Below are 11,729 nucleotides of genomic sequence, written 5' to 3' on the forward strand. Positions count from 1 at the left end.
CTCATTTTCATGACCTTCCAAGTACAAACCTAAAGAACATCTGGAGAACATGAAAGGTGGAGCAACTGTGGTGTCCATGCTAACACCAGCTTCTCTCGGTGTCCACCTGTGGACCGGTTGTTCCTGAAGACTTCTTCTTTTTTTTTTTTTTAACAGAATTCTAGTGGAGGAACATGTGAGTGCTACAATCTCCATGTTCCTGCTACAAATGTTTCCCAGCTCACTTTTGGGAACGTTTGATTCCAAGAAAGAGACAACACCCTCCAGAGAACATCACAACCATCTGCTCCAGAACAACAGCGGTCCAAACAGCAGGACTTCAGCGTTATTGTCCCGGCTGACAGGGTGCATGGCCGGACCATCTGTCCAAACCTGGAAGGGAGGCTAAAGTTATGTAACCGTGGAGCTCACAATGACGCTAGGAGACTTCGCCGAGACGCACCGATCCAATTCCAAGAGTCTGACGGCTCGTTTTGTCGTAGAAGTGAAGAAACATAGCAAATCTCAGGACAACAGCTGGGGCAGAGGCAGCCAGATTTGCGTGTTAGCGCTAATATCATCAAAAGACGTTAGCGTTAGCGTTAGAGGAGGAAGAAGGACAGAGCCCGGCGCCCTTCGATTAATCCCCGACTGCAAATCTTTCATGTGTTGATATCAGAGATCAGGAATTTGGAGGAGTCGAAGTTTGGAATCAACATCTGGAAAGCGGGAATAGACATTTCTGCCCAATAAAGACGAGTGGTTCCATATCTCATACGGGTAACATCAATACTTTCATCACCAGGGTGTGACCACCTGCTTCCAGATGATGGGATGGTCCTTGGGGGGATTACAGTTTGGTCAGGACAGCTATGGTTTCCACCACAATAAATCAAATGTTCTCAGATGCTAACGATGTAATCACATGATGCTAGCGACAGTTATCCAACTGGTCCTGTTAACATGTTCGTGACAGCTCAACAAATATCCTGGCTCAGTGGCACATTCCAAACAGTCCTGAATGCTAACCGCTGCCAAGAGGCTAGCACGGCAGAACATGGCTAAAAAACCTTCATTTCCCCACCAGCCCACAGCCAGTCGAGGTTAGCTGGAGCTTTCTGCTTGTTTTACCCCTGTTTACCCTTGTTTTTACCCTCAGGGCAGATCAGTCCAGCGGTGTTTAAACCTCGATAATAGTTTTACAGAATTTCGAAGGCAACAATTCTGGTGACCAGTCAGGAAGTACCTTCATTATTACACGGTCTACAGAAGCTAACATTAGCGGCTCCTCCAGGCTGCAGACCTTTAGCATGCAGGCTAACAGCCATGTTTGTGACTGACACTAATACAGGGATCCAGTCGGGACTCGGGGGGCTTGGTTCTGTTCCAACAAGACGCTGATGGAGTGCAGTTGGTCAGAGGTGAGTGGGGGGCGTCTCCACAATGTGGATATGGACAACAACAATGGGAAGATACCAGTACTTCCTGTTATTCTCACCAAGGACCACGCAGAAGGGAAACAGAACGTTCTGCAAGAGCAGCAGAACGCGTTCCCGAAGCAGACAGAAGCGCTTTGATCTCTTTGATGTCCAGGCTTGCCTCCATCCTCCCTGCTGGACTCTGTCCCGGACCTTCTGAGTCCAGCCAGTCCACAACTCCAGCACAATCAGACCGTTTGCACACGGATCAAGCGGAAATCCACCCATTGTGGGAGGGGCCACACAGAGGTCAAAGGTCATCCACCACTGATGTTGCCACTCAACATCACTTCCTGAATACGTTCTTCCGAACTGAAGGGGCTCCAGCAGGAGCAGAGGGGGACAAAGACGGCCTTTGTGCTGTGAATGTGACCTTCATCTCGTGCTAAATAAAGAAGACGAGCTTTGACCGGCGGCCTGACGGCTGCGACACGTCCCAACGTTCCCGCGTGGACGCCACGTTCCCCCCGGAAGGTCCTCCTGACAGGACGCCAGCATCACGTCGTTCATCCAGACACCGATGAGGAAGCTGGAGGAACGTCTTCTGCTCAGGAAGATCAGAGGCGCTGTGACCCCCCCTTCTCCCCCCCCCCCCCCTTGTCACCTAGCAACCAGAGTGTGTTGACAACAACGGCCGGCCGACGCAGAGTCTGGGCTCCAATAAAATGCTGTCATATATATAAAAGCAGAAGAAGCACGTCGGGAACGCGCTCGCGTTACGGCCACCTGACACCGCGCCACAAATAACCGACCCGCCGACCCGCCGCACACGCACACGCACGCTTCGTTCACGCAGCTGCGACGGTCGCGTCAGAACCGGAGACGCCGTCACACTGGCAGGAGCCTGTGACCACACAGAGTCGCGTCCTCCCTGAGGACTTGGGCGGAGCTCCGCGCACGCCGCCGCAGGTAGGAGCCTGAGCTGGCCCCGCCCACCCGGGCCCCCCTCTCACCTTTGCAGACGAAGCATTTGATGTGGAAGTGCTTGTTCTGGACCCTCAGCGCCTCGCCTTTGCAGGGTTTCCCGCAGTTCTGACAGCAGATGCCTCCTCCGCCTCCTCCCTGCTTGGACTTCTGCTGCTCCAGAGGCCCGCGGACCGCCTGCTGCTGGAACACTGCAGGAGACAGAGAGCGCCGTTAAACACCCGGGATTCAGCCGCCACACGTGCGCGGCGCCGAGGTGCGCCTCCGGGAGCCGCAACACGTCCTGTCACGCCACCAACACAAAGGGGGTGTTTGAGGAGCTGGAGCACGTGGATCGGATCAGGCCGCCAACCTCTCCCAACCTTAATCAAAAGTGTTGCTGTATCAGAGGACACGCCCTCCTCTGGGGAACATCTGCATCAGTCTGGAATTCCAGAGCGCTCCTAATGCTGCTACAGCTGGATTCCTGGTGCGTTCGGGCCCGGTTGGGCCCTCAAGCCTCAAAAAACATTCACTTTTATTAAGACGCTCCCAGTTACAGCTGCGCTAACGCTCCGAGCTATGCTAACGCTCTGACATAAGCTGTTGTTCAGAGCTATGCTAACGCCCAAGGTGAAGGCTCCACTGTCCTCAGCAGAACCCGGTTCTGCTGGCTGGTTCCTGATCCATCCGCTGCTCAGTTCCAGGAGGGTCTGATCTTTACATTCTGATAAGAATTTAGAATAATAATAATGAATATAGAATATAATAATAGAATAATGAGCTCTTTTTGTCCCCGTCAGACCGGTTCTGTCAGATTACTGGGAATTGGGCTTGGCAACGAGAATTCCACTTCCTGTTTCAGCGCACTGACACATGCGTTTACTCCTGTTAAACGTGCACGTGTGAATGAATGGAATAAAATAGCGTTCATGAGTAGAAGGCTCATAAAAACACAATTTCTAGCTGTGAGTCAACTCTAGCATGCTAACGCGCTAACGCGTGCGAGTGGGAGGGGCCTCCGGAGGCTGCCAGACACGCGACATGCCTACGACACACGTGTGGGTCTGAGGTCAGCAGATGTCATCACAGCAGGAGAGGAAATTCCTCCAGATGTTTGTGCTGGACGATCCCAGAATCCCACAGATGTGGCCCGGTGACACCCTGGCGTGAAAGTGTCCGGACTTCCCAACGGAATCAAGATGCGGATCAGCGGTTCGGAGCCGTTGGCGTGGTTGCGACGGCCCGTGCGTGCGACCAATAAAGAGAAGAATTCCAGAAGGCGGAGCTGCTCATAAAAACGCTTTGGGACCAACTTTATTGCGACCATGTGGAAAAGAGTCCAGGAGAGGGAAAGCGTTCCGGCGCTGGACGCCGGCGGCGTTCTTTGCGACGCCCTCGCACCTTCGCCGCTGCGGGGGCTTCCAGGAGCGTGACGCCATCGCACACCTCTGCTGGAGTCACGTGGTCCGCCGGGTCCAGCTGGCCGTGTCGTCAGCCTCCGGTGGCGGCTCCCTGGCCGGCGGCCACGAGCGGCGCCGCCGTCTCAAAGGTCGCAGCCAAACTGGCAGCTATCTGAGCTATGCAGCGCTAGCTACACGTGACGCCCGCAGTCACGCCCGGGCTCAAAGGCTGACGAGGGTCAGCGGATCAGAGCCCCCAGGTCAACCCCCCCCCCCACCGTCATAAATGTTCCTGTGTTCTGTGGGCGGATCACGATAAATCAGAGGCTAGAAAGGTTTGATGGTCCCAGGCCAGGACACCCCCGGGTGCCTTCTCCTGCCATTCTGGACCCTCCTGCTGGGGGGGTGGGGGGGTGGGGGGGCGTTGGTCGTGGGGACTTTCACTCATTTCAAACCTTTCTGCCAGCGACGCCCTTTGACCTCCCGCAGGGGGAAGGAAGGGGACACCAAACATGAAGGTTCGAGGGCTGGAAGTTCTGAAGGGGCTGTTTTATATTATATTTATATTCCCGAGGCTCCTGGAGGTTCCCCGAGTCATCATCATCATCATCCTCTGGCCCAGCTTGGGTCGGGTCTACAGGACACAGCGGCGCTGAGCTGAAAGATGGGACGGTCCTGACGTCCACCTGGAGCTGGTAACCTGACCTGCAGAGCTGTGACCTCTGACCCTGGGTTCAAACACCACAGGAAAGGGACACCCCTGTCCTTTTAAAGACCTCTTCCCTGTGGACGACGTCCCACACTTCCCGACCCGCATCCTGGACCATTTCTCCAGGTTGACCTGGAGTGGTTCCTGACGGAGTGGTTCCAGACGGTTCCTGACCCGGGAACTGAACAATGTGGAGCAGCTTCTCCTCCTCGTCCTCGTCCATTTTGAGGCTCCAGGAGCTCCTGGGCGTCCTCGCAGGAAGCTGCAGCTCTTCAGCGAGCGACGGTGCGCCGCCGTGACGACCGGGTGTAGGTGACATCACCGACGACCGGGTCAGACGCTGGTCTGGGGTGGACTCAGAGCTGCTAAGCTAATTTTAGAGCCTCATTAGAAAACTGTCACTTCAAGACTGTTTTAGCAGCATTTGAGGTCTATTGTTGTCTAAAAATATGCCAGGGAGGTGCCGAGAGACACGTTCTTTCATCACACACACACACACACACACACACACACACACACACACACACACACACACCGAGGAGCTTATTTAGGCTGCCTCCCACCGTCTTGCTGCCACAAACAGCACCAATGCACCCAGAAATAATCAGCCACTGAGGCACTTGTGTCATGTGACCATCCGTGTGGAAGACGGATGTTTCTGGATGAACCAGAGGTCACGGGGTCACGTGCCACGCAGGGCAGGGCAGGAAGGTAGTGGCCATTAAAAGCCTGGGAGTGGGGGCTCACGTTAGCTGCCTGCTGGGAGCGTCCTGGGTCCTGCTCAGACGTTCCGTCCAGCGTGTGTGAGCGCGTGTTCTGGACTCCTGGTCCAAACACCACAGGTGTACAGCACAGAATCTCCAGGTGGTTCACCAGCGAGAGGATGGCGAGGAGTGTCGTTAGCTCCGGTTAGCTGCCCACGCTATCGCTTCAGTGTTAGGAGGTAAACAGATGAGTGACTGAACCAGAGAAGACCGAGGAGGCCTCACCCCCCACCCTTAACCCCCCACCCTTAACCCCCCACCCTTAACCCCCCACCAGCAGTAACACAACCAGCGAGCCGGCCGTGCACCTGGTGGAAGCAGCGCTAACGGGCGCCAGGACCAGGCTGTTGCCTCCAAGACACCAGGCTGCGGCCTTCATCCTCCTCCCACAGGCGCCACACACACACTCCTGTACTTGGGTGTTTGTGAGGACTCTCATAACTAATCCCACAGCTTCTGACCACAACCCCAGGCACCCCAACTAACCCCCCAACCCCTAAACTAAAACTGACTCTAACCTTTAAAACCATGTCTTAACCCTCACACTGCCCTTTAAAGTTGTGAGGACCAGGCAAAATGTCCTCACTGTGCTAGTAAAATGAGTATTATATAGGATCAGTACTCAATATGTCGCAAATACAAGATCACACACACACACACACACACACACACACACAACACACACACACACAGTGTAACTCCTGACTGCGGTTACGTAACATAAGTGTTTGGCTGCAGGTAAAAGCGCATGTGCGTGCACACACTCACACTCACACACACACACACACTAAAGACACAGAACAAACACTTCACAACAATCTCACTGATTATCTGTTAATTATCAGTAACTCCTCCCCCCCCCACGGTGAGTCGGCCTGTGTAGCAACATTAGCTCCCCACCTGTGTGACAGGCAGGTGAACAGTCTCCATACAGGTCATGAACCTTACCTTTCTCCTCAGGCATCTTCAGGGCCGTGCTCAGTTATTCTGCTCTCTTCTCTCGTATTTAGAGTAAAGAAAATTTAAAAACAATAAACAAAAAAAGCCCTCCAGCAACGTCTTCAGAGCCGTGTGACGGCAGCGGGACACATGCTCCGCGCGCTCTGCTGTAATGACAGGAGGGAGCAGAGTGAGCGCTCTGTCTGTCACTATCTCTGGAATGAGCTGCTCCTTCATATGACTCTCCCTCCCCCCCCCCTCCCATAAACACAAGCATGTGCAGCAGAGCCACTCCTCCTCCTCCTCCTCCTCCTCCATCTCCTCCTCCTCCTCTCCGTCTCACTGGGTGTGTCCACATGTTTTCAGCTGCGCATTTTCAACGCTCGTTCTTTCCCGATCGAGGTCGGCTTCTATTATCGCCTTTTCCCCAATCAAAGCATCGAATCCTCGTTGTTTATCGAGGCTGATCAACGCCCCGATTAACACACACAAACAAACAAACAAAAAAACAAACAAGAATGCAGAAACAGGCGCGAGCCTACAGAGCCGCAGCCGAACACCTGCGGGACGCCTCCTCCTGCTCAGCATTAGCATGTTAGCGTGACGTTACACAGCTGTGGATGTACACAACACAAAGTGGCGATTGTCCATTCAGGCGCTGCGGGGGTCAGCGGGGGTCAACGCTAACGATGCTGCTGAACAACGAGCGCGTCCACCAGCAGGACCGTCCCTCAGACGCCTGACCCCGCGACCTCCCAGGGAATATTCCGCTGTACACAGAGGCCGTGCAGCATGTCGTGCTAGCATAGCAAGCTGCATTGTGGGATGTTGCTAAAGTGAAGCTGGAAGGTTGTCGGATGTTTTCAGACTGGGCGACTGAGTGTGTGTTGCATTCAAATGCCCCAGGAGCTGAATGGCCTGAGTTCTTTTCTGTCCCCCAGGACCCATAAAGGCACCACAGAACCGACAGGCAGGACGTGAGACCCTTCCAGCGCGGCCTCTATTCTTCTCTCACTCCGTCCCCTCGTCCTCACACTTCCCCTGTTCTCCATTGTCCTCTGGAGCCGAGACGGATCGCCGCTGGCACGTGAAACCGAAGGAAGTCCTCGCAAAATTGGAGGAAGCCTCTGTCATGTGACGCCGCTGGAGCGTGTCCAGGGCACACGAAAACAAAGCATGCAAATCTGCCGAGGCCGGAGCCGTCGCCGACCACAAGCGTTCAGTCACAGGAGGCTAGCAGCTTTAGCTTAGCTCCAGAGCGTGTGGACGGCGAACCAACGGCGCCATTTTCAGCGTGTCTAGCACAGAGTCGCCGCGCTTCCATTGGTTTTGGGTTATTGGACCTGTAGCACCGACGGAGGTAAACATGACGTAACAATGTCAACAGCGCTAGTGAGCAAACCAGCATTTCAAGCTCATAGCATCTGAGGGTGGAACCGCGTTATCAGCCTGGAGGTGTGTGTGTGTGTGTGTGTACTGTCTGATGCACGTCCACTTCACATCCCAGAATACTCCGCATACACGGAGGAGCATGCTAACAGGTTAGCTGGGACCCCTGTGATCGCGTTGCTCGGCAACCACGAAGCGTCCTTCGGTTTTTCACTCAAACATCAGCTTCAGTCAGAGGAGGTGAGAACGAGACGAGTGAAGAGTCATGTGACCGTGGCCTCGAGTCACATGACTCTCCCCAGGAATGTTGTCATGTGCATGAGGCCGCAAACACACACACAGACACAGACACAGACACACACACAGACACAGACTGAAATCGAAGCGATGAATAATTCACTCATTCATCCTTTTCCACTTCTTTATCTGCTCTAAGTGCTCGTACTCCTGATCGCGGCAGCGATTCCCACGATGGAACAACAAGGAATTGAGTTTCCTGTATCGGGGTCGACGCTGGCGGGGTCCAGCTTTATAGAACTGCTGCTAATCTGTCAGAAAACACGTTAATAACGATGAAAAACGGGGAAAAGGTACAAGACTCACTACTGGGGGGACAAGCAGAGAACCTCTGATTAAGCAAAGACTTTGTCGCCATGGATACGGACTCAATTTAGTGCTGCTTTTGTCAGATGAAAGAAGGAAGAACCTTTGATGCCACGCGCGCTTGAAACGGCGGCGACCCGCCGTGTCTCCGACAGCATCTTTGCGTTAGCGCGGGAGGTTTCGCCGGCGGACCGCCGCCCAGTTTTTGATTCACACCAGCTACGAGGGTCTTCGTGGCGGAAACGAGGGAAACGATGAAACTGACGTCGCCCAGCGGCGTTCCTGAGAACCATCGCCGTGGTGACGGAGCACCGACCCGCTCACCAACGGCATCTTTTCCTGCCTGGGTCACACATTCCTGACAGGCAGCACAAGGCAGGCAAATGTCACCAGCCTACGCCACATTCTGGGCCCATTACCACTGTGTGTGTGTGTGTGTGTGTGTGTGTGTGTGTGTGTGTGTGCGTGTGTATGTGTGTGTGCATGGCCCCCGTGTGGAGGCTCAGAACCAGTTTGGTCCCAGTCAGACGTGGGCCTCGTGGATCTGCCCACCGGTCTTGTTCAGCCCGGCAGAGCTGAAGGTTCTTCCCTGGTTCTTCATCTTCTAGAACATCTTGGGAGCAACGATCCGCGGCTGGAATCTGGCGTTCTGCCACGGTCCGTCACCAGCCCCTGGACTCGGCTCTGTTGTCCCCTCTCAGCCACCGTAGCTTTGCTAACGGCCGTCACACACGACACACACGCGTTCTCCCTCCGACAACGTCCTGGTGTGGAGTTCTCAGTGGGTTCTTCAGTCCTCCTCCAGGCAGAACCTTTTTTTAATGAACCTTTTATGTAGGTTCCATTTTCAGGACAACGTTCTCCGTGGAGATATGGTCCATTTTCCCGTGCTAGCTCCTCCCCCACCCGTGTTTTCTGCCACTCTTCTTTCCTCCTAAACCATCGTGAGTTTAATTCAGGTCTTCTCACTCAAAAACCCGGAGGTCTCTCAGGCTAACCGGAGCTACATTAGCCAAATGGAGAAGGTCCATCTTGAGCGCGGTCCACCGAAAAAGGCCTCGATGACCATAGTTTGACTTCGGAGTCTCATCGGGATTCGTTCCTTGTCCCAGACGCAACGGAGGAAATCGAATCCTGACCGGAGCGTTTCCTCTTCCTCAACACTAGGTGGCGATATGCGTCCTTTCAGCGGGTAAATATGGCCACGGTTCTGGATGCTCTATTAGGTCACACTGAAAATGTGCATACTGACAACCACGTTAGCGTTAGCCTAACGCTACCTGCCAGGTGGGGGGGTTTGACGGATGACTCGTCACTTATAACGTTACTAACTGCGCTCAAATGTAGCGCCGAGGGTGACTCAAGCTAACCCAGCGAAAAAGTTCTGGAGAGATCTGAGAGGAAAGACCACAGCATCAATAACTGGCAACCTAAACTAAACGACGGCTCACATCACATCATTTGATGGAGTGGACCCAAGGATACGATGGGTCGCCCCCAAATGGATCCACAGTTAGCGGTCCCACCGTACGATCCGAACAAGCAATCGGAGTCGGGATCAGGGGGGGTAGATGGGGGGGGTTGCCAGTTCCAACACGGGTGAGTTAATGGTTCACACTTGAAAGGTGAATGTTTAATCCAGCGTGTCAGAACTGAACGCGGGCCATAAAACCTCTGTCCCGACACATAATCTCCAGCATATTTCAGGTGTTTACAGCCCATAAATAATCACTGCAGAAGAGTTCTGGAGCCACACAAAGAAGAAGAAGAAGAAGAAGAAGAAGACTTGGTCGATCCCAAAGAGGATTAAAGGAGTCTTCTCCATGAACTTCTGCCCTTGATGTGTCCATCCCTTTGTTGTTGCTGTCACATCAGGACCGAGCGACGAGGACGAGCCCCCTGACCCGAGCCAGGCCCGCTGACCCCCCCCCCCCCCACCCCCACCCCCCCACCACCACCAGATTCTGGGGGACCCAGCAGCATGGATGCAGACCCAGAAGCCTCCTCAGCGGGTGGTCCCGTGCTGCTGGTGCGCCCTCATACCCGGGGGATGGACAGGACCTCAGCAGCCTCGGTGCGGGCTGCAGGTGAAGCTGCTGCCTCAACAACACGCGCTTCCGATCTCGCGCATTTGAAATGCAAAGCTAACAAGCCTCTGACGTCACCAACAAGAACCGCAGCATCGCAGGGAGAAACGGGAGCGGGTCTTACCGGTGCTCATGGTGCCAGTCCGGTGATGCAGGAGGTCAAACCCCGCGCATGGATGATGGCAGCAGCCTCCGGACCTCCGTGACAGACCGCGCTGACGAGGGTGTGTGTGTGTGTGTGTGCGTGTGCGTGTGTGTAGGGTGATGCGGAGAGCCGCGCCGTTCCTGACTCCTGAGGCCGCAGACAGGGTCCTGCTCACTGCGGGGCTGCGCCGCTCTGCTGCACGCCGCACTCGCGCGCGCGCACACGCGCTCGGCAGGTTGGGTGTGGGCGCAAGGCGGAAACACCGTCAAGTAAAGAGTGGGTACATGACGCGTTTCCGCTTTATCCTAAAAAAATAAAAGTCGGTCATGAAGGATCGCGCTTTTCTGAAATACTTTGAATAAATGAGGCCATTTGCTTAAGAGTCCAAGAGTTTTTTTTTAATGACATGAATATGTTTTTGCTTTTCACATGGTCTGAAGATATTCGGGGTTATTTGATACAACAAAAACCTGGGTAATGAGTTGGGCCGCAGCAACACAGAACTGAGTTTCCGTCATGTCCTTTAAATAGCAGCCGGGATTATTTGTGACCCCAGAGGTCAGACGACAATAACGATCGAGACAAACTGACCGTTGACGTCACCAGTAATCAGGTGTTAGAAACGATGAACAGTGACAGGCTCAAGAGGACGCGATTCAAGTTTAAACAAGCCTTCTGATAAGATTTTAACAATAGAACGCAGCTCACATTTCTTCCTGCCTTCTGTCGTTAAACGTTACAGATACAGACATTCACACTGGCTGTGTTTTACTGATCTTCACTTAAGTGGAAAACACTTTTATGTGCCAAGTTATTCTTTTTTATTTTTAATTTTACATACATACATACATTTAGGTTGAAATTGGTGTGTTGGCATCCATTTCTGTCCTTCAGACAAAACCTGGAAGGCGTTCTGGAAGTAGGCAAAGGTGCCAGAACACTGCCGAGGTACCATTGAACAAGGTATTGAACCCAGAAATGCTCACCTAGGGCCCTGGTGTGAACTGGCAACCCATCCAGGGATGTACACATTAATGAATTCATTTATATCTTTATGACCAGTGGTTGCTCATTTGTTCTGGAGTCCAGTGTCTCGTTTTAGTTTTCATCCGTTTCAATTTACATTTATTGTGAAAGGAAACAAACTTTACTTCCTGTCATTTCTCAGCTAACACCATGCAACTTGTTTATGTTTTCTACGTCTCCTGCAGGTCGCTCGCAGACCCACAGCGCGTGCGTCTTTGTGACAATGTGGGAATTGTAGTTTTTTTTTCTCCAAAGAAACCAGTTGTTCTGAGGCAGGATTGGCCGCCGTTTGTGAATTACGCAC

General features: G+C 53.4%; 1 protein-coding gene across 21 annotated transcripts in view; it reads right to left on the reverse strand.

The window, feature by feature from the left end:
• ablim2 (actin binding LIM protein family, member 2) overlaps positions 1-10,650 on the reverse strand; it is a 30,251-nt gene extending 19,601 nt beyond the window's left edge. For 20 of the 21 annotated variants that reach the window (XM_057027300.1, XM_057027292.1, XM_057027288.1 and 17 more), the window contains exons 1-2: positions 6,185-6,403; positions 2,411-2,572 (exon numbers count right to left, since the gene is read on the reverse strand). In XM_057027300.1, the coding sequence (XP_056883280.1) occupies positions 2,411-2,572; positions 6,185-6,200 (178 nt within the window). In that variant the 5' untranslated portion in view covers positions 6,201-6,403. Of the gene's footprint in view, positions 1-2,410; positions 2,573-6,184; positions 6,404-10,378 lie in introns of those variants that run through there. The other variant, XM_057027285.1, reaches the window with a different exon arrangement.
• Between the last annotated feature and the right edge of the window lie 1,079 nt (positions 10,651-11,729).

The sequence above is a fragment of the Takifugu flavidus genome, chromosome 3 (assembly GCF_003711565.1).
Source record: "Takifugu flavidus isolate HTHZ2018 chromosome 3, ASM371156v2, whole genome shotgun sequence".
In the NCBI taxonomy this organism is placed as follows: domain Eukaryota; kingdom Metazoa; phylum Chordata; class Actinopteri; order Tetraodontiformes; family Tetraodontidae; genus Takifugu; species Takifugu flavidus.